We start from the raw sequence: 23,000 nt of genomic DNA, 5'->3' as shown, positions 1-23,000 counted from the left end.
TGAAATTTTCTTCCTTCAGTAAAGCAGATCTTATGAGCCTATGTTGAGAGTTAAGGAGTTTCATAAGGGTGTTAAAAGTCTTCCCTTTTTTAAATTTATTTAATTTTATTTTATTTTTCTTTATTGATTAAGGTATTACATATGTGTCCTTATCCTCCCATTGCTCCCCCCACACACACACACTCATGCCCTCAACCTCCTGGTGTCTGTGTCCATTGGTTAGGTTTATAAGCATGCATACAAGTCCTTTGGTTGATTTGGTTGATCTCCTCCTCCCTTACCTCCACCCTCCTCTACCTTCCCTCTGAGGTTTGACAGTCTGATCGATGCTTCTCTGTCTCTGGATCTGTTTTTGTTCATCAGTTTATGTTGTTCATTCTTTTCTTTTTCTTTTTTATAATAAATCTTTATTGTTCAGATTATTACAGGTGTTCCTCTTTTTTTTTCCCCCCCATAGCTCCCCTCCACCTGATTCCCCACCCCACCCCATACCCTTACCCCCCACCACTGTCTTCATCCATAGGTGTAAGATTTTTGTCCAATCACTTCCTGCACCCTTCAAACCCCTTCCCCCTGAGAATTGTCCGTCCCCTCCCTTTCTATGTCCCTGATTCTATTATATTCACCAGTCCATTCTGTTCTTCAGATTTTGTATTCACTTGATTTTTAGATTCACTTGTTGGTAGGTATGTATTTGATGTCTTTTTGTTGTTCATAATTTTTACCTTTACCTTTTTTTTCTTTTTCCTCCTTTTTTTTTTAATATATTTTATTTTTTTTTTCATTCTTCCTCTTCTTAAAGAATACCCTTCAGCATTTCATGTAATCCTGGTTTGGTGGTGATGAACTCCTTTAGCTTTTTCTTGTCTGTGAAGCTCTTCGTCTGACCTTCAATTCTGAATGATAGCTTTGCTGGGTAGAATAATCTTGGTTGTAGGTTCTTGCTGTTCATCACTTTGAATATTTCTTGCCACTCCCGTCTGGCCTGCATAGTTTCTGTTGAGAAATCAGCTGACAGTCGTATGGGTACTCCCTTGTAGGTAACTCACTGCTTTTCTCTTGCTGCTTTCAAGATTCTCTCTTTGTCTATTGCCCTTGGCATTTTAATTATGATGTGTCTTGGTGTGGTCCTCTTTGGATTCCTCTTGTTTGGGGTTCTGTGCGCTTCCTGAACTTGTAAGTCTATTTCTTTCACCAGGTGGGGGAATTTTTCAGTCATTATTTCTTCAAATAGGTTTTCAGTATCTTGCTCTCTCTCTTCTGCTGGCACCCCAAAAATTCAGATATTGGTACGCTTAAAGCCATCCCAGAGGCTCCTTATGCTATCCTCACACTTTTGGATTCTTCTTTCTTTCCGCATCTCTGGTTGGGTGTTTTTTGCTTCCTCATATTCCAGATCTTTGGTTTGACTCTTGGGGTACGGTGATCTACAGTTGGGTTTCTGTATATTCTTTATTTCAGACAGTGTATGCTTAATTTCTGACTGGTCCTTTTCCATTTTTTTGGTATTCTCATTAAGGTCCTTGAAGGTCTCTTCAAGTTTCTCAGCAGTTTTTAGAAGATTCTTGAGTAACCTTATAAATGTGGTTCTGAACACTGTGTCGTCTAGTAGTTTACTTTCCTCCATCTCTCCTATTCATGACATGCTTCGGTGTCTCCGCATTTTGGCTGCCTCCCTGTGTTGATGGAGTGGCTTTGTGTGGTCAGTGACCTATAGGGGCCGGTAGCTCAGCTTCCCCAATCACCCTAGGTGATCGCTCTTGGTACACCCCTTTGTGGGCTGAGTGCAAAGTCTTGTTGTAGTTAAGCCTTGAATGCTGTTGGTACACTGGGAGGAATTGACCTCCAGGCCAATTGGCTGTGAGGACCCGCTGTGTCTATAATGGAAGCACTGCTGCGCTGGAGACACACTTGTGGTACAGGGCTTGTTTCAGTGGGGCTTTGGTGCTCACTGAGTCTGCCTCCTGAATGTGTCACTTATGGATGTGAGGAGTTGAAATCTGGTGTCTCACACTGACCACTAGGTATACTGGCTTCTGTATCTCCAATGGGGTGCAGTTCAGCTGCTGTCTGAGGCCACCCTGCAGGAGCTACAGCGAGAACTGCCGTCCTCTCCTCGCTGCTTAGAGCTTGGAGGCTTTGGAGCTGTCTGTACTGGGTTGCAAGTTTACTAGTTTAAACTGCACTAGAGAAGGCCATTCATATGCAAAAGCCGCTGCTAGGAGCTTGGGTGTGTTTGTAGATTGTGCGGGACGGAGTCTCAGGGCTTCACTAGGCTAGGGCGTGGCAAACAGCGATGGCTGGCAGTGAGCTGCCTCCAACTGCATCCTTGCGTCTCGCACCCGGCGCCACCAACAATTCTACCTCCACGCAGCTCTTCTAGCAAGCTACCCTCACTCTCCAACCCGATGGCAGACAGCCCAGTCTCTCCCCAGAAACTGGATTTCAGAGAGATTGGGGGCTTGTCTCTCTTCGGATTGAAGAAAGCAATGCCCGCCTCCAGCTGGGCTCTGCCGCCAGCCCATTTTGCACGTGCTCCCCTGTACCTCAGTTTTTCAGCGTTTGTGCCCTGATTGCTCCCGTCTCTTTCGGTCTAGTTGTAGAGGTTCCGCTCAGCCAGCTTTCCCGTGGTTCTGGGTGATAGACGTTCTGTATTTTAGTTGTAGTTTTGGAAATTGTTGTGGACGGCAGCAGCCCAGATGTTTATCTACGCCGCCATCTTGGATCTCTCTATGTTGTTCATTCTTAATGATACCTTATTTATGTACATTATGCAAAAATCAACTTGAAATAGATGACTGGTCTAAATGTAAACCTGCATCTATAAAACTGCAGAAAGAGTGCATAGAAGATAATCTTTGCAACATTAAGTTAGGTACAACTTCTTGGAAAGAGACAAAAAGCACAAATAATAAAGAAAAAAATCTAAATTGAATTTCATCAAAATTATTAATTTCTGTCTTTCAACATTGTTAGCAAGATGAAAAGACAGGCCACAGACTGGGAGATAATACTTGCAAATGCATACCTGCTAAAGGACTTATATCCAAAATAAAAAGAGCTCTAACAACTCAATAGTAAGTCAAACAACCCGACAAGAAAATGGGCAAAATATTTGAACAGCACTTCCCCTAAGATATACAAATGGAAAATAAGCATTGAAAACATGTTCAACATAATTAGTAAGCAGCAAAATGCAAATTAAAACTATAATGAGATACCACTTTGAACCTTTAGAAATACTAAAATGTTAATCCTATATAATAAGAGAGGAATATGCTAATTATCTGTTACACCATAACGTCACAACCAATCTACAAGTGGTAGAGATTTACAGGAGGGCAGGGTAGTGGGTGGAGAGCAACAGGAGCAAGGCAGCTAGCTATAAGCAGCGGAGAGCTACCAGCGGCGGTGGGCAGGTGGCTAGCTGAGGCAAGCGGCAGTGAGCTACTTGCACATGGATTTGTGTGCAGGGCTACTAATATATATATACACATATATATATGTGTGTGTATGTGTGTGTGTGTGTGTATATATATATATACACACATGTATATATATATATATACACACATGTATATATATATATATATACACATGTGTATATAGATAGATATAGATATAGATATAGGTATAGATATAGATAGATATAGATGAGAATGTGCAGCTACTGGAACTCTGAGTCCTTATTGGTGGGACTATAACATTAAATAGCCACTTTAAACATGCAATTTCTTCTGGCCCTCCGAGAAGCAGATAATTAGAAAAATCCTTATATGTTTGTAAATTATTTCTGAATAACCTGTGGATCAAAGTAGAAATTCTAAAGGGTTTTTAACTGAATTATATAGACTACATTTCAAAACTGTGGCCCAGCCCATGTGGCTCAGTAGTTGAGCATCAACCCATGAACCAGGAGGTCACAGTTGGATGCTTGGTCAGGGCACATGCCCAGGTTGCAGCTCAATTCCCAGTAGGGGGCATGCAGGAGGCAGCTGATCAATGATTCTCTCTCATCATTGATGTTTGTATTTCTCTTTCCCTCTCCCTTCCTTTCTCCCTAAAAAAATCAATTTTAAAATATTTTTTTAAAAACTGTGGGCACAGATAAAGTTGTGTTTATGGGTATATTTACAGGCTTAAATACAAATATTGGAAAATGTTTAAATCAATTATCTAAATACCTATATCAAGAAGTTAGGGGGGGGAATAGCAAACTAAGCCTGAAGAAATTAGAAAGAAGGAAGTCAGATACTACTGAAATTACAAACATATGCATAATAAAGAATCAGATCCAAAAATTTTTGAAAAATAATGAAATTGATTAACTCCCATCTAGACTGATCAAGAAAAAAAAAATGGAGCAAGTACAATTAACCAATATCAGAAATGAGAAAGAGAAAATAATTTTAAACTTTAAAAAGTGAATGAGCTTCATAATTAACTGTATAAGCGAACATCTATATGTTAATAAATTTGAAATTTTTTATGAATTAGACATTTTTGAAGAATCAAAAGCACACCAGAGGAAATAGAACATCTGAATGGTTCTATCTCCATTAAAGAAATTAAATCTATAATAAGTACTTTTCCCACAAAAAGAACTCCAGGCTCAGGTGGCTTTCCTGGTGAAATTCTACCAAACATCCAGGAAAAGTAATGCCAACCTTACACAAACTCTTGCAGAGGGTGAACAAACAAATGAGAGGAAACATTTTCTAGTTCATTTCATAAGGCCAACAGAATCTTGGTAACAAAAGCTTTCGGGTAATCCTATATAATGAAAGGCTAATATGCAAATAGACTGAACGGTGGAACAACTGGTCGCTGTGACATGCGCTGACCACCAGGGGGTGCATGCAGAACATGGTGGGCATCGCAGAAGGCAGCAGAGCACAGAACATGGCTGGCGATGGCCGCAGCGGGATGGTGGAACAGGTGAACGGGGGTGCCAGTCACTGTCATTGGGGTGAGCTTCTGGTGGTTACCAAAAATTCTTTGGTCCCACATGCCATGGTCCCGCCTGGTGCTCACGCCTACTGCTGGTACCGGCCCCACTCGCACCTACTGCCAGCACTGGAGCTGCCGCTCACACCTGCCGCCCTCAGTGCCATCAGCGGTGCAAGTGGCAGCTGCTGGCCCCAATCACCCCTGAGGATTCTCCACCTCCCCCTGCTCCTGAGGGGTGCTCGGGGCAGCAGTCACCGCAGCATCCGCTGACGGCACCGGCCACAATAGCTCTGCACCAGCCATCAGCGGGTGCAAGCAGGGCTGGTGCCATCAGCATGTGGGAGCTGTGGCGGCAGGAGCGGGGCTGCTGGCAGAGAGGTGACCTATGGCTGCAGCGGGAGGGGCCGGGCGGGGGCACGGAGGATGGGCTGAGACCCACCCCTGTGCCCACCACAGCTTCATGGCCCACAGTTCCTTTCCAGGTGCACAAATTCATACACTGGGCCCCTAGTTGTGATAAAGAAAACCACACACCTCTCCTCTAATATAGTGTCTGAAGATGGATCCATTTCAGGTTGTAATCACAGCTTCTATGCATTGTGTCTTCAATAGTGCTGCCTCCAGGCACATACTAAGAACAGGCTGAGACCAGGTGGAGTTTGGATAGCTAAATATACTCTTACTAAAGGCCTGGTGCACGAATTTTGTGCACCGGGGTGAGGGGGTCCTTCAGTCCGGCCTGTACCCTCTCCAATCTAGGATCCCTGTGGGATCAGGCCTAAACTGGCAATTGGACATCTCTCTCACAATCTGGGACTGCTGGCTCCTAACCACTCACCTGCCTGCCTGCCTGATCGCCCCTAACCATTCTGCATGCCTGTCTTATGCCCCTAACTGCCCTCCCCTGCCAGCCTGATCACCTCTAACTGCTCCCCTGCCTGCCTGGTCAACCTTAACCGCCTCTGCCTGCCAGCCTGGTTGCCCCTAACTGTTCTCCCCTGCTGGCCTGATTGCCCCTAACCACCTCTGCCTCGGCCCCCGCCACCGTGGCTTTGTCCGGATGGATGTACGGAAGATGTCCAGTCTAATTAGCATATTACCCTTTTATTAGTATAGATGGACTTTGCCCCACCCCAGGATAAGATGAGGCCTTAGTACTAGGCCCTGCTCCTAAATCCTGAATATGGGCAAGGCTGACTGGTGAAGATAGGAAAAGAGCCTCTAGACAGAGAGAAAATAAACTCCGAGACATACAGAGGGAGAGACATGGGAAATGTGAGGGAATCATAGCTCCTTTCCTACCTTTTCTTTGCATTACACAGAGAGGTTCAGCAAGAGAGAGGCCAAAACCTGTGGGTAGGTCTGGATTCTTTACCTCTTGAATTGTCCCGCTGGGGCAATGGGAAGTGGTTGAAAGCTTTTGACACAGTGATGGCCATGCTTAGAGGTACACTTTAGGACAGTGATGGGCAACCTTTTGAGCTTGGTGTGTCAAACTTCGCCAAAAAACTGAGCATAACTCGGGTAGTGTGTCACTTCGAGGAAAAAAACATTATTTCGCGATATTTATAGTTTAAATAACATAAATGTATAATTGTTATTATAATTGTATTTAATAAACCAAAAACTAAATATTTAACTTATCTGCTTATTGTCTTCTTTGTTCATCCATCAGTAGGTTTCTTTTGTTGGTCTTGATATTATTTAGCTTGTGTGGGGTGCTGTGAACTAAGATAAGTGAGGGGAAGGGGGAATTCTTTAACTAACCTGCCTATTAGCGATTTTTTTGTTGCTGAATTTCATTGGCTAAATCTTCAATTGAAGGTTGGTCTTTTGTATACTTCAGGCCCAAGCAAGCGCTACTAACTTCACCTGTCAATCTGTTTCTTTTGTTGGTTTTGATATTATTTAACGCTGAGAATAAGGCCTCACAAAAGTATGTAGAGGGAAAAATTGTGAGTAAAGCCATTGCTATATTTTTCAGGGTGCTAAAAGTGTCTGGTAGTCGGTTCCAGGCACTCCAAATTTCCTGTTCGTAGTGGCACTCCTCTTGATTCTCCAAGCGGCACCTTTCCAGATTCTCAACCTTTGACCTCAACTCTTGACCTCAGGTCGACAAACACCTGAGCCCAGATAGTGTCTTGAAATTCTGCAAGTTGCATCTCCAAATCATCAATTTGCATCCATTGGAAACCATTTAATTCCAAACTACTGTAGACTACTACATTAGGTTACTTAATTATTTTCATGGTCTGTTCTAGACTTCTAAATTGACTAAGTCTATCACTAAACTGGTCAAGTAACGAGTCTAAAACATGCTGGTACTTCACATGCAAGAGTTCCATTTCATTTTGTACAGCTGCACTGGCCTTCTCAAAATACTTTGTTACTCTAGGAAAATATTTATAAGTTTTAGTTTCTACATCTCGCTTGAAATTTTTAACTTTACTTTCAAAAGCTTTTATGTATCCAAACATAACGTCAATACTTTTGCCAAAACCTTGTAACTTTAAGTTCAGTTCATTAATATGAACAGAGAGATCTGTAAAAAACATCAGGGTGTTGACCCACTTATCATCATTAAGCTGAGGAAAGTTTCCCAGATCCTTATCGTCAAGAAATACCTTAATTTCTTCAAAGCACTCCACAAAGCGCTCAAGAACTTTGCCTCGGCTCAGCCATCTTACATTATTGTACATCAGCAGTCCACTGTAGGTGAAATCAACTTCCAGAAAAAGTGCCGAAAATTCTCGCTTGTGAAGGGGGCGAGCAGCTATTAAATTAACTATTTTTATAACAACTGACATTAAGTCGTTGAAGTCAGTGAATCCTGCCTTGGCACATAAAGCCTCCTGATGGATAATACAATGAAAAGGCACAATCGGATGTCCAATAGCTTCTGTAAACAATTTGACAAACCTGACTTTTTCCCCCAGCATATTTGGTGCCCCATCTGTCGTCACTGACACAACTTTAGAGATATCAATGCTTCGGTCACGAAATGTTTGTATAACAACCTTACATATTTCGCTTCCTGATTTACTTGTTGACACTGATACTAACTTTATCAACTCTTCTCTCATTGTGAGACCATCAGAATATCGACCAATAATGGCAAACTGAGCATGTGACGTGACATCAGTAGTTTCATCAAGAGAGATCGAAAAATATTTACACTTCCTTATGTCTCTCTTTAATTGATGTTGTACGTTTGTGTTCAGTCTCATTATTCGGTCTTTTATGATATTTCTACTGAGTGGTAACTCAGATATTCTCTTAATAATTGCATCTTTATTCTTCATATCGTGAAATAGAACTGGTGCACATCTTAGGAGAGTTTCTTTAATAAATTCTCCCTCACTGAGCGCTTTTCCATGCTGAGCTATAGAGTGAGCAATGCTCAAACTTGCAGATGTTAAATTTGTAGAGCCTTTCATAAATTTAAGGATGGAATTAGATTGGCTCTTATAAAGGTGTAGCTGCTTGGAAATGTATTCCTTCCTTTCATCCTCACTTTTTTCTAAGAGCTGGGAATGATTAGTTTCAAAATGTCTATTTATATTCCACTTTCTGCTTACTACCGTTTCAGTACATACAATGCAAAATGATCTGCCATTTTTTTCTATAAAGCCATACATCTCGGTCCATGTCTCTTGAAAGGGTCGGCCACTGCTACTACCACTTCCTTTACTTAACCTTAGTTTTTTATTTTTTGGGTTCTCCATAAGGGGGGCAGTGACAGAAGATAGGATTATAGATAGCTTGTTAGGCCTGCAGGCAATTAGGGGTTAACTGGCCTAACTAACCACAAAATGGTGCATATAACTGTCTTTTAGGAAAGAGCAGGGTTAATAAGCAGAAATAGGGGTTAATAAGGATGCACAACAGTAATAGTGGTGAAATGGAGTCTGCACTATGGAGCAAGATGGTGTTCCTTATGTGAATTAAAATGGCTGCTGCTATTTCTAATGGCAGGAAACGGCACCCATAGCATGCCACAAACCCTCGCCTCTCCCAGCCTCCCCCTCACTTATCTCGGTAATGATGGATTAGAAATCCATGACACCCCAGAACAGTAGATAATGGTTGCTGTGGTTAACTGTTATTTGGTTACTGGTAATGGCAGGGCCCCCAGAGATGCGTCCCCCGCTGCGTTCCGCTGCTCCCTGCTCTGCTGGCGGAAGTGAGGGCAAAGATCCTGGCTTAACCGGAAGTCCCAGAACTAGACGCTCTGTGCCGGACTTCTGTTGTTTTGGCCTACAGACCTCCGCATTTGTGACTAGAGTCTAAACTCCAAGACTTTAGTCGCAAATGTTTCATCCTCAGGAGCAGCAAATGTTTCATCCTCAGCATGCAGCCACCTCAGCGGCCGCGTGTCATCAGAAATGGCTACGCGTGTCAGTGCTGACACGCATGTCATAGGTTCGCCATCACTGCTTTAGGAAGACTAGCCTGGCAACAGTGTTCAGAGAGATGGAGACTGGTGATAGAGAGTCTAGACACAGAGTTCAACTGAGGAAAAGTGAGGCCTGAAACTAAAAAGGTCGCGGGTTCATTGTGGATAGAGGCCCCTTATCTGGGGGGCTTGTTGTAGACCAATGGACTCTTTCCTTTCTCGCTAAAGGGAAGTTCCTTGAGGTTCCCATCTTGGATGGTACGGCATTATTTATAGGAATAGGGGAATTCAGAGAAGAGGAAATTTGATGAAACAAAAACATGAATTGAATGTCAGAGAGGCCAATTATATGGAACAGGGTATAGCAGGTGCTTGGTGTGGCTCTAGAGTCATCCAGGAATTTGGGGCCTTAATACCTAGAAACCTAGGCTTTGTATCCGTCTTTAGTCACTGAGCACTGCATGCAGTTTAGCCTCTTTAATCTCTAGGCCATTGTTGCTTAAGGGTACAAATCAGTTTATTTGTTTAAAACGCATTCAATGGGTGACTTCTGTGTTTCAAGCATTTTGCAAAGGCTTGTCAAAAATATCTAAAAGGTATGCTGCACATAGTTTCTAAAATACTGTGTTTTTATTAATAAAATTTACTTTCTCGGGTATCATTTAAAAAACTAAAAACTGTAAGCTTGTAAGATTTTTTTAAGTTTTAAGGTGAATTAATTTTATTTACTTTGTTTTATTCAGTCGAATTAAACGAAGAAAAGAATAAAGAACTGGTAAAGAAAATGGAGATGGAAATTTCAGATTTAAATGCAAAGTTAAGAATTCAAGAGAAGGAAAAACAAACTGAAATAATCAAACTACAGCTAGAGGTAAATGTTTAAGACTTCTACATTTGAGGATGCATGCCTTAATTTAGACCATACTTTGGGCATTTTTTTTTTTTATCACAGTGAGATAAATTCAGGAGTAGCATTCTCCATCGCGTGCAATGCTCAGACTCCGCAAATGTCAGCTACGCTGCCATTCAACACTTGGCCTGAAGGTGGAGCTCTTCAGTCGTTCAAATGTCCTGGTTTCTAAAGAAGTATTGTTTCCTCTGAGGGGGTCAGGTAACTCAGAGATGACCTGCATTTTACAGCTGAGTCCAGGCAGACTTCATAGGACTGCTCCCCCGCTCCCCCGCCCCCCCCCCCCCACACACACACACAGACATACACACACACAGTGGGTAGTGTCTCTAATCCTTAGTATTACTCTCTTCTCCACAGAAATGGTGGAAACATGTAGAAATTCCTTTCTCTTTACTCAGGATAAAAGGAGACAAATGTCTCCCTAATAAATGTGTAGAATATCATAGAAGCAGACAAACCAAACTTTTTTTTTTTTATTTAAATGAACTTCAAATAGGGCATCTGGAAGGCTGAGGTTCTAGTTCTTGACTGGAGAGCCCTTCAGTAGGTTCCTTAACCAGGTGTCAAAATATATAAAGATACAAATATTTTACAATATATTTGTTCCTTAAAGCTTTTTCTAAATTTTACTAGTCTCCCTTTCCATCATTTTTTATCACATTCTCCTATCCTAACTCCCACTTTACCTTATGGTGTCATAATTCACCATTAGTTAAGATCACTTTCATGTTCCAGCTAGATTATTATCCTGGGGGTTATTGGTAAGGTACAGTGTTGAAACGTGTATAATCATTAAGCAAAAGATGGCTATGTTGACTTCAGAGGCGCTTTGTGATTGCTACTGCCTTCCATCAAGTGAACCCACACACCACAGAAAGCTAAATGGGCAGCTGAGATACAGAGGAACTGCCATTAACTTCCCATCCCTTGATTGGGGTGTGCATTTTATTTGCCATCCGGGCCCTGTTAGCCCAAGTCTGTTGTGTGACTGACAGAACTCTTCCTGCTGTTTATTTTCATTGTCATGATCCATTTCTCTCCCCAAACCAGAACACAATCTCAGACAGTTTATTCTTAGTCCACAGGGAGGCTGCACTGAACTCAACCTGAAGGAGAAGTTATAATGGGAGATTTTGCCAAAAATAAGGCCTGTAAGAATGACCTTACGAGAATTTGTTTTTAAAACCTGCCTCAGTTTAATGTCAAATTAGCAAGAGTTCAAACTAAATCAACAAAAGCAAATCCAAATTCTATTATTCCGTCTCAAAATCTGTACAGAAGGGTAGATGAGTTTTCTCCCATGACAGTTAATTAGCCTACATTTTCTTTACAAAAACACTTTGCCCAGCCGGCGTGGCTCAGTGGTTGAGCATTGACCTGTAAGCCAGGAGAACACCGTTCGATTACCCATCGGAGCATATGCCTGGATTCTGGGCTTGATCCTCAGTGTGGGGCGTGCAGGAGGCAGCTGATCGATGGTTTTCTCTCATCATTGATGTTTCTCTCTCTCTCTATCCCTCTCCTTTCCTCTCTAAAGTCAATAAAAAATATATATATATTTTAAAAAGCACACAAAGTAATGTGAAATATTATCTCAATTTAGGTTAACTAGATTCTCAACCCTCTTAACTAGATACTTAACCCTGCATGATAGAAACATCTGATATTCTAAGAAGAGATGATGCTAACCCCACCCAGAATCTCTAGGGTAGTGTCCAGTATTGGGCACTTTTAAAAAGCTCCCCAGGTAATCTTAGCATGCAGCCAGGGTTAATCTTGTTTGGGTGTTCTTTGCTCTTTCTTAAACAAAGACTTTTCTATATTCTGTTACACTGAGAATATACTTAAACTAGAGGCCCACTGCACAAATTCATACACCAGTGGGATCCCTTGGCCTGGCTTGCGGGATAGGACCGAAACCGGCTCTCTGGCATCCCTTGAGGGGTCCCGGATTGTGAGAGTGTGCAGGCCAGGCCAAAGGACCCCACCAGTGCATGATCGGCAGGGGAGGGACACAGGAGGTTGGCCAGCTGGGGAGGAACCACGGAAGGGCTCCAGGGCATGTCCGACCTATCTCACTCAGTCCCTATCGGCTGGACCCCAGCAGCAAGCTAACACTGGTTGGAACATCTGCCCCCGATGGTCAATGTACATCATAGCAACTGGTTGACTGGTCGACTGTCTGCCCTCTAGTGGTCAGTGCACATCATAGCGAGCGGTTTAGCCTGTCATTAGCATATTATGCTTTGATTGGTTGAATGGCTGACTGGTCAACCAGACACTTAGCATATTAGGCTTTTATTATATAGGATTACAGATTAAATGTCAAAGGATATAATGGATTGTATTTATAATTATGGAGACAATTTTTTCTAATTGTTTAACTAGAATGTTCCCAATAACTTTCTTTTTAAACTTGATTCAGTTTGATGCCAAACTAGCAAGAGTTCAAACTAAACCAAAATCATATCCAGATTCTACTGTTTTGCCACAGAGTATCTACAGAAGGGTAAGTTTTTCTTCCATGCTTAGGAAAATAAAGTTTCTTAGTTTCCTTCCATAAAAGTTGTATTTACTAGCAATATACTTAATACTTTTTCTTAAAATATATCACATAATCAGAAAGATTAGATTTTGAATAATCTTTAAAGGACACTTTCAATTTAAACTCATAAGTCTTAGTGATTAATTAAAACACTAGAAAAATCCTCTGACTCTGGATGGTCTAAAGAATTCTGTGATGTATTTTGAACTAACGTGGACTAACTTCTGAAGCTATTTCAGCACACAGTAGATTTCTTTTTGTTCAACTCCTTCTTTATGCTTTACAACTTCAAGTTCTATAGGGAGAAGGGAACAAACTAAAACAAATGGTGCTAATGTGTATTTTTGCATCCTTATGCCAATTTTACTCCCATTAAGTCCTATAAAAACAAAATTATACTTTTTGAAATGTAAGGTCTTTTTTGAATACCTGCTTCTTCTTAAACTAGAACTTTAGTTTTGTTGTTATTTTGTTGTTCCTTGTACTTAATATCATTCTTTTTGAATTACAATAGCAACATTTTTCTGCTTCATTTAGAAGCTTCAACATCTTCAAGAAGAAAAAAACAAGGAGATTGCAGCTCTTCGAAACACCATTCGAGACCTGGAGCAGCGCCTCTCCGCTGGCAAGGATCCTCACCTTAAACGTAGACGGTTTTAAGGCCAGCAGTTAATTCATTTGTTGCTATTTAACTTCTTTAAAAGCCGTTGGAAATTTTACTTCTGTTGTCAATATAATAAACTGCTTAAATAATAACAATGAAAGAGACAGCTTTAAACATTTTAAATTGAGTTTATTGAAATAAATCCACACTTTGGCCAACTGTACACTGCCTTCTTACTTAATAGTATTAACCATAACGGAGTTCAGGCTCATAGGATTGAGTTTACCTAGTGAGCCATCATTGACTATGGAAATACTTACTCAGCAATCAAGAGATAGACAACATTCTTTTCTCTTTCCCCTTATATCTTTCAAGACAGGCATTCTCAAATCTTAAAGAGTTGATACAATGCAAAGTAAAGAAAACAATAGATAAAGCCTTCTTTCATAGGTGATAATAAAATTTAAGATTTGAGTCTTAGATATAAAAAAGTATAAATGGATATTTAAAATGTAGTCAGTAGCAAGGTACTCATAGGTTAAGTAGCAAGAATTCACTTCTTCCTTTAAAGGTATAATCAGTTAAAACTGTAAGATTGAAAAGACAAAGGTAACATTGTTTTGAGAATTAAGAAAAAAAATGGAAAGCATGTCTTTGTTGTTCTTCCTCCATTCTAAATTGCTAACTATCCAACAGAAACCCCTAGGTCATAGTTTATGTTCCTGTTCTCATTAATGCAAGTAGAATGCTGGAAAAAGAAAAAGCAAGACAGACTAACCAAGCGCTGCAATCACCTTTCAGTGGCCCTCTAATGAAAAAAAAAAATTGGTTTGGGTCAAATTTTTCTGTGGCATAAATCTTAAAATTTGGAAGCCAATATCATAGATTTCTTCATGTTTGCACAAATCCAATTCCTTTTATCATTATTTATTAAGTACTCTATAAATATGCTAAGTGAAATTGTGTCTAGACTGACTTGGGAGTATATCCTAGTTTAGATATTTAGTTTGAAGGTCACTGTCACATTTCTGCCTCAGTTTTTCAGCTTCAGGTGGTGCTGGCTTCTGTGGGCTCGAGCTGACCTGCCTGTCAGGCAGCGGGAGGCAAGCGTCACTGTCAAGACTCAATGACATTCTCCTCCTGGGCCCAAAGCCCCAATCAGCTGCATAAAGAGGGGAGGGCTTCTCTACACTGTCAGGTGATTGCGGACCCTGTGCGCTCAAATGCCAGATGGCGACAGTGTCAGCATCAGCTGCTAGCGGCTGACTCTGACTCTCTGGGCAACTTTCAGAGTAACTGGTTTATACACCTCTTTCCTCAGAGTTTCTTCTGTGGAGAAGAGAGTGGTAAACTTTCACTTCCTGGCTCGTCTCAGTGCTCGGGGTGACCCTGTCTTTGGGGGCCCTTGAGCTTCCGGTGGTGGTGAAGACCTGGAAGAGGGTCATGCTCAGACGCGTTTGGTGCCGCTGGCTGCTGGTTCTCGGAGAGCTGGGCGATGGGAATGTGTTGATGCCCATGCTTGTGATGGCGATGATGATGGTGATGGTGGTGGTGATGGTGGTGTGGCTCCGGAGCCTCCGTGGTTTTTCTCACAGGAGCCAAAGACACATTCTTACAGAAGTCTTCATCTTCCAGTGTCTGAAACAAATTTATCAATCCCTCATCAACACACGTATAGATTCAGCGTGAATGCACGAAAAATGATTTGCAGAGCTACCATGAAACTCCAACTAGTTCACTAGGATGGAACTGGCTTTGTGTGTTGGGAAAGAAATCTCAGGGGGTGTGCAGGAGGCAGCTGGTCGATGTTTCTCTCTCATTGATGTTTCTAGCTTTCTATCCCTCTCCCTTCCTCTCTGTAAAAAATCAATAAAATATATATTTTTTTAAAAATTCCTGTTGCAGTTTCTTTTTAGTACACCAACACTGACTAGCTAAATTGGTCATGAAACATTAACTTATTTCGATAACTCTTTAAAGATCCCCTCTTTTTACCCAGTAAAAATCATTGAGGGACATACCGTGAGAGAGCAGTTTCCACATTTCTCTTCACAGTAAGCAATCTTAATGGCCTGCTCCACGTACGGTAACTCTAGCATGGAGTAAGGCAGGCCAAGGTGATACACAAGGCGGCCACACCTGGAAGAAAGGACAAAGACGGCGTCATCACAATGTTCTCTATCGTGCTCCTACCCCAGTGGAGTTGAAAGAAGGCTGTGTAGGGTCAGGGGGTCTCATAACTAAGACAGGTCGGCCTTCAGGAATGGTTCTTCGGTGGGTCTCAAGCTCCCTGGCACTCAGCCAGCTCAGGTCAGAGCAAGATGCAGTGAGTCTACCACTAGCTTTTAGAAATGTTACAGATATATCGCTATGAACAATATCAAAACTGTAGTCTAGCCATTGTGACTTGATCAAATACAATTTGTAATTGATCTAAAAATTCTACCCATGCCCAAACCACTGACATCACAAATTAATTTCTGCAAATCATATGCACTGCTCACAGCTGCTAAGGCAGCACAAAGTCCACACAAGAAGTCACAGCCTAACAAAACATCCTAGAGTCTTGGTCAGTGGTTCATATATACTAATAATAGAGGAATATGCAAATTGTCCAGGACGCTGTCACAGTAACAACCAATCAGCAAGCTGCGCATGCAGCAGGTGTGGGTGGGCAGGGACTTGCAGCATTGGGGGCGGGGCCTCAGTGGGGGCCTCCATGCGCCTGCACCAGGGGAGGGCCTGAACAGCAGCCACCAATCAATGTGTCCCTCTCACATTGATGTTTCTCTTTGTCTTTCCCTCTCTCTTCCATGCTCTCTAAAAATCAATGGGAAAATATCCTCAGGGAGGATTAAAAAAAAAGAAAGAAAGAAATGTCATATCCTATGAAAGAGACATCTTGAAAACGCCTAAATAAAGTTGTCATTTTTTTGTGGTGAAGGGACTGGAGTCCATGTTGATGAAAACACCTTGGCAACTGTGAGGGCCAAGGGCTGGCAAGTGCGGCGGCTGGCAGTGGCAGTGGCAGCAACAGCGGGGTGATGGGGGCGGCACCTTCCCCTGATCAGCCTGGTGGCCTCCCACTGTGGCTTAGGCCTGCTCCACAGGGGCCTCCATGCCCCTGGGGGGGAGCGGGTCTAAGCCGTCAGTAGGACATCCCCTGAGGGCTCTTGGACTGTGAAAGGGGGCAGGCTGGACTGAGGGACCCTCGCCCAGTACATGAATTTTCATGCACCGGGCCTCTAGTTTGGTAATAAAATAAAAGCAAGGGTCTTATCTCAAATCAATTTCTATTAAATTAAATACAAGTAGGCATCTTTAATTTCTGGTAGTGTGTATGGATCTGTGTGGGTGCATGTGTGTGTATGTACATACCTGTCATATATGAGGAAGTCGTCTTTATTTCCATTTAAGAGAGTCCATACATCTGTTTGGTTTTCTTCTTGTTGATAAACAGGAATATGCTCTGAAACCTCATTTTTAAGATGATTATATTTTAATCGAGAAAAGAGCCCTTGATGATTAACAATAACATAGGAGATGTTAGAAAAACCTTCTTTCTCCAGCTTTACTCGCAGGTCTTCCAAACTAAAATATTTGGGGAAAATACCAAAAAAAAAAAAAAAAAGAGAGAGAGAGAGAGAGAGAATAATCTCACTTAATTTTATTAGTGACTTATCTCTTTCTCCTCACTCTTTGTTTTCTACATGAAACACTCTTACTATGTTTTACTTACTCATACTCCTTCTTTATATTGTTGTAAAGGACTAAAACTTGCACTTTTTAAATTATTTACTGAGCACTTGTGCCAGTTAAAACCTTATGCTAAATGCTTGTACAAACATGAGTTCATTTTGTTCTCAAATTAATCCTATGAAGTGTATATTTTTAATCCATCTTACCAAGAATTCTACCCAGTCAATATCTGGCAAGTAACCCAACAAATATTTTTACACATATTTGTTATATAGATTTAACAAACATATCTAAATTTACATGCTTGCTAAATGACCCAAGACCTTTGTGGCAAGTCTAGTGTTCCTTCTACCCTGGCGAAGCCTTCATCTTTGTTTGCTACCTTGAAATGACTAAGGCATTTGCAGAGTACATTCCAGAACATTTCCATTACACAAGTAATACCTATTTAGTAGGACAGTATAAAATACAGGTCCACAAAAGGAAGAAAAAATTGTCATAGTCCCAGGAAAACGACTGTAAACATTTGGTGTATATCCTCCTATTCTTTTTTCTTCTAGCATGTTCTATCCAAAGATGTATGGTTTTTCAAAAAATGTGATTTCATAAATATATTGTTTCTATTTTTACTTTACTTTATGCCTGTGTGTATTTAGCAGAGTTTCCCTGAAGAAGTCCCAGACCCCAGCAAGTCCATCTTACCTAGCGGCCTGCCTGAGGCAGAAGGATCAGCTGGCTTGCAGAAGGGCAACCAGGGCCACGGAGCCGGAGGCGCTCAGCATGGGGTCTTGCTCCCCTATGCTCCAGGCCGGAGGTGGCTTACAGAAGGGGCTTTGCCCCTGGCTCTCCGTGCCTCCCCAGGGGAGGAGACAGAGAGCCAGGGCGAACCCCAGGCTTCTCCACATTGCTGGGCTTGTCCTGAAAAAGAGAAGGACTTTCGGTCATCTTCATGGAAGGCTTCGGTCCTGAGCAGGCATGTCTGTAAGTCCAGTATAACTCTCTTTCCTCTAAATACGTGGCCCTGGATCCTGTCGCCATGTTGTTGGGCTCATGCACCAAATCTTCCTTGAAAGGTGAAAAGGTCAGCCAGAGGCAGGGTAGGTGTCCAAGCACCCCTGACCTGTCCAGCTTAGCGAGATGCTGCAGGCAGCACGCCATGGAGACGTGCCTGAAAGGGAGCCAAACCCGTCTCCAGGAGACAGTGCATGGGACAGTTTGAGCCTCTGGCCGCCATAACTAAGTCACATCCTGTAAACACGGTTTGATTTTTGAGATACACTAAGTGCTGATTGCTTCTTTCCACCCTTGACCAATCTAAGAAAGGAAGGGGTACATCGGGGATTCTGCACAGAAATGACAAAAGCATGAAACGAGGAGGTGGCAGTGAGGGCAGCCACCACCATGGACGTGGCTCACGGGGGGCCCTTAGCTCTTCAGGGGCAAGCCTTCTGTATTTGTAAATCTCTTGGGTATTGTTGCTCTTGTTTTTACAAGTCTAATGCTCTGCCGATATTAAAGGGTCTGAATGTCTTCAGATGGAAAGCTACCTGCCACATCCAAGGTAAGTATGGACCAAGGAAAAAACCGTACTGAGGAGAAAGGCTGCATAGCCACTGCCCCCTGTGCCATTAAGACTCACTGAAATCGGCACTCAATTAGCCTGTTGGCTGCAGATACTTTCTGAAAGTTCCTGGGACTCGATGACACATTCTTGGGTAAAAAGGTGCCCTCTCTGAATAGGGAAGTTAAATGCCTGACTGGAAATATTCCCAACGCCAGGGCTAGCTCTCTCAGCAGACAGCTACGGATAAAACAGGCGACTTGTAGAGAGGTGGTGAAGAAAGGAACACATTCAGCAGAGAAAGAAAAATCCACACCTGATCATGTTAATGTAAGACTAGGGAAAGTGATCAGGACAAAATTCCAGAGCTAGGAAGCTGGTGCCTTTTCAGGAACTGATGTGGGATAAAAAAGAAAACCACTGCCCTAACCGGTTTGGCTCAGTGGATAGAGCGTCAGCCTGCAGACTGAAGGGTCCCAGGTTCGATTCTGGTCAAGGGCATGTACCTTGGTTGCGGGCACATCCCCAGTCAGGGGTGTGCAGGAGGCAGCTGATCAATGTTTCTAACTCTCTGACCCTCTCCCTTCCTCTCTGTAAAAAATCAATAAAATATATATTTTTAAAAGAAAACCACTTTTTATTTAGCAGGGGGGAGAGGGAGAACAGGAAGCTAATGGTAAGTTTCCTAGAGTGAGCCCCAAATAAAGAGGCTAACATCAGATGGATTGGGGCTCTTAATGCACAGCTACATATAGATGGGACTCTATAGCACCTGGTTATCTTCCACATTATTAACACCACAAAATTCCTCCTTATATTTCATGATAAGAGCCTAACTAAATGAGGAGAAGGGTGGTTAAGAGAGGATAAATTAAATAATTTATTAAGGCCATCCCAACTAGTATAACACTTTTAAAACTCTAATATTTTAAAAAGGAGAAGATATAGCTAGATGAGATCTAGGGAATTCTTTAGTATAGTGTTTGTGTTGATGATACAGTTATCCTTTTTATAGCTCCCATTTATCGAGCATTTAAAACTATATGCAGGAGTGCTGAGCGATTGCTTATATCATGCCAGTTCACCCTAACAACTACGTGAGCATTTTCCCTTTTGCAGGTGAGGAAACTGTGACTAAGAGGGAGTTTAGGCATCTTGCCCAAGTGCACACAGGCAGTAAGTCCCCAGGAAAACCGGATTCAAACCGGTTTTGCTGACTCTAAAACGTGACCTCTTAGCTCCTGAGAACTAGTGGTAGTTTGAAGGCAGGTCGCCTGTGGTAGCTGCAGCGGCCAGGGCTTTTTGTTTGTCTGCCGATGCCCTAGAATGGCGAAGGGGGCATTAAAATCATGCAGGCTGTTTTGTTTCTTACTGGGATGGCCAGTTCATCCCTCCTATCTAGGATCTAAATTCAGTAAATATAGAGTCTTCAGCATAAAGTCAGCTCTGGGCACTCTCCCTTTTCCACAGAGCGTAATGTTCAAATGTTTGCATAGTGAGTGTAAAGGAAAAGGCTATTTCACTCCTGGCCCTCATTTAGCTTTTTGATTAAAAAATAATAATAAGGCAAGCCATCAGCAGAAGGTAGTGAATTAGAGTTCACACTTTCAGATTACTGTCTGTTGTTGTAACCGACAGCCTGTTCAACTGTGTTTAAGGTCTTTTTTTCTTTTACATAATAGACTTTGATTATAATTATAGCTGTCAGACAGCTACATCAAAATAATGAAGATAAATAACCAAATTGGATTTACTGGCAGCTGATCCAATAACAATTAGAACGTACTTATAAATGTCACTAATCTCAGCACTTTTCAATCACAAAACCTAGGTTTGCCAGCCACAGGCAGACCCACCTTTGCTTAGAATTCCCCATTAAAAGCCAGGATATGCAGAACCTTTCCCACCCTCTTCCCTTGAACTTCGGATGGGCGTCCGCAGGTCCTTCCTCATTCACCTAAGAGCAAACTCAGTCCCGGGCACTGATTAAGGGGTGACTATTCCTGCACAGTGGGCCAAACCTGCTCTCCCTTCTTTTTTTTCTCTTTTCTGCAACTGTTCACAGTATCCCCGGACATTTCTAATCCGTGTAGAATGGCTATATTTCGCCTCTGCTCTTCAACTCTGTGGGCTATTTTTGCCCTTAGAGTCCTCACTCTGCATTTCAGGGGGAAGTACTTAAGCTTGAACATGCCATGTTGCCCCTAGAACATCACCGCTTTTGCAGAGTCAAAGTGTTCCATTTCTCCCCCGTCCCCTGCTCCCACCTGCAAGCTCAGCTGTGCAGAGGGGCAGAAACCACCAGCCGACCAAGGTGCCCACCACAGAAGCACACCCGCCACACCCCAGCTACCAGGGTTTTATTCTCTTTCTTCTGTATTTTCTTTACCTGCCTCTTCTTTTAAAATCTATTCTAAAAGGAAAGAAACTTAGCCAGACTCAGAATCATCTTATCTACCAAACTCTAAAAGAATCGAGTATGGCAAACGCAGAGTTCCTACTTACACAGACAGCCCCTCGGATTAGGCTGACCTTCCTCTCTGCTCAGCAGCCGCTCTGCCAGGCCGGCCAGAACCTCTGATATTTATAGTCCTGCTGTTTACCTCCCGCCCCGCCCCCAGCCACAGTCCCAAGTCCAGCTCCCTGGGCTGTGACCTTGTCAGCAGAGCACCGCCCTGAGCTGATCATTACAATCACCCCAAAAGAAAGGATCAGGTACTGCCCTGAGCAACGCGGGGGCAATGTTTTTGGCAATTACCGATTTATTCCTCATCCTCTAGTCACCCCAGTATTTCGGATTGAATGGTACAGTCGGGGGCGGGAGGAAGGGCTAAGGGGAAAGAGGGCGTCCAGGCACGTTTTTTTTCCAAACGATCACAGGGAAAAACATGTGCTGAGCCAGCAAGTTAAGCTACTGCTTTAGGAAAAAACAAAGAAAAGAAAACTTTTTTTCCTTTCTGCTCTGTGGCGGCGAGCCTAACCCCAGCTGTGTGCACTTTGTCAGAAAAATCACCTGCGGTTGGAAACCTCCGGGTCTCCTGCTGCTACTGAGCAGCTCGGATCGTTTGCTGTTTAAAATTCGAATCAGCCCTGGCCAGTTTGGCCCAGTGGATAGAGCATCGGCCTGCGGACTGAAGGGTCCCGGGTTCCATTCTGGTCAAGGGCACATGCCCAAGTTGCAGGCTCGATCCCCAGTAGGGGGCATGCAGAAGGCAGCTAGTCAATGATTCTTTCTCATTATTGATGTTTCTATCTCTCTCTCTCTTCCTTCTTCTCTGAAATCAGTAAATATATATTTTAAAATAAAATAAAACTCGAATCAGTGTGGCTCTCACAGGGCCTCTGCTCTTTTTCACTTAAGGAAAAGAACGAGAAAATGGGCCTCCTATCAGGGAAAGCGAGCCTCACTTCGCTTCCACACAAGCCCTACTCCCCGGAAGACCTGTGTGTCCCACAGAATTTGCGATCTAATGTAAAACCTTTACCAAAGAAGTACATACAAATAAATGCTAGCAGTGACAGTAGTTGGACATGGAAAAGGGTCTGGACATTTGAAAACATACAAGTAAAGTGGAAATCCCTGCTCTCTCAGAAAGGGGCAGATGCTGTCCATTAGCCTGCGAGTGAGCACACGCGGGCAGGTGAGGAGCAAGGACAAGCGGAGACGTCCCGGGTAGGTCCCGGGGAGCGGGCAGCAATGCTCTTCAAGTCGGCCTGGCTTGGCACTCCCATGCACTCTAGTCAAACAGACCCCTGTTGGCTGCTGAGTGTTGGCAAGGGCTGTGCAAGGTGCAGGAAGTAAAGACGAGGCTCAGACATTACCATTCCTGAAAGGAAACTTACCATCGAAGTAGACGCTTGACACTTGAAAGCCAACTTCTTCACTCCCACTTAGCAGTAGGTGGTACCTTTCGGGGTCCCGAGCCCCTTTGAGAACCCAGGTAAAGGCTTAATTTCTCCCCAGAAAAAAAAAAAAAGCATATAGATTCATACTCGCTTTTCACAAAAATATTGTGCAGAATTTTTGTGAAAAGCAGATAGTCCCCGCTGTAGTTCACTTTCTTGACAAATTAAAATAGTCACATTGGGCCTGTCTGCAGCAGGAAACAGTATTCTACCATCACCTCCTCTCAGAGGGATCCCCTCCCAGTGTGCAGCCAGGGTTGTGTGTGCCGTCTCCCCAGACGGCAAGAGGAGAAGGTGGGGGGGCTTGTGGCGGTTGAAGGGGATCCATTCTTAACAGCCTCTCCTGTGCCAGGAGCCCTGGGAGCAGTCAGCATTTTTTTTTTTTTTTTTAGCTTTTTATTTTTTTATTTGCACAGTCAGCATTTT

The 23,000-nt window shown here is 42.8% G+C and overlaps 2 protein-coding genes across 3 annotated transcripts in view; one reads left to right on the top strand and one right to left on the bottom strand.

Annotated features, from left to right (window-relative positions):
- Positions 1-14,445, top strand: part of CCDC152 (coiled-coil domain containing 152) — a 30,415-nt gene extending 15,970 nt beyond the window's left edge. The window contains exons 7-9 of the mRNA XM_054715287.1: positions 10,090-10,217; positions 12,685-12,768; positions 13,342-14,445. Coding sequence (XP_054571262.1) covers positions 10,090-10,217; positions 12,685-12,768; positions 13,342-13,464 — 335 coding nt within the window. The 3' untranslated portion in view covers positions 13,465-14,445. The remainder of the gene's footprint in view (positions 1-10,089; positions 10,218-12,684; positions 12,769-13,341) is intronic.
- Positions 13,577-21,257, bottom strand: SELENOP (selenoprotein P). 2 transcript variants are annotated; one of them, XM_054715285.1, is made up of 5 exons: positions 21,174-21,257; positions 17,810-18,025; positions 16,787-16,999; positions 15,430-15,547; positions 13,577-15,046 (listed from the first exon to the last, which is right to left on the bottom strand). In XM_054715285.1, the coding sequence occupies exons 2-5, from the start codon at positions 18,010-18,012 to the stop codon at positions 14,411-14,413; spliced, it is 1,170 nt and encodes a 389-aa protein (XP_054571260.1). In that variant the 5' UTR covers positions 18,013-18,025; positions 21,174-21,257; the 3' UTR covers positions 13,577-14,410. The 2 variants fall into 2 exon arrangements, with proteins under 2 accessions (XP_054571260.1, XP_054571261.1); XM_054715286.1 differs by having other exon boundaries at positions 14,456-15,046.
- Positions 21,258-23,000: the final 1,743 nt, after the last annotated feature.

The sequence above is a fragment of the Eptesicus fuscus genome, chromosome 4 (assembly GCF_027574615.1).
Source record: "Eptesicus fuscus isolate TK198812 chromosome 4, DD_ASM_mEF_20220401, whole genome shotgun sequence".
Classification (NCBI taxonomy): domain Eukaryota; kingdom Metazoa; phylum Chordata; class Mammalia; order Chiroptera; family Vespertilionidae; genus Eptesicus; species Eptesicus fuscus.
Note: the sequence above shows the minus strand (reverse complement) of the source record. Positions and strands in the feature narration are given on the sequence as shown.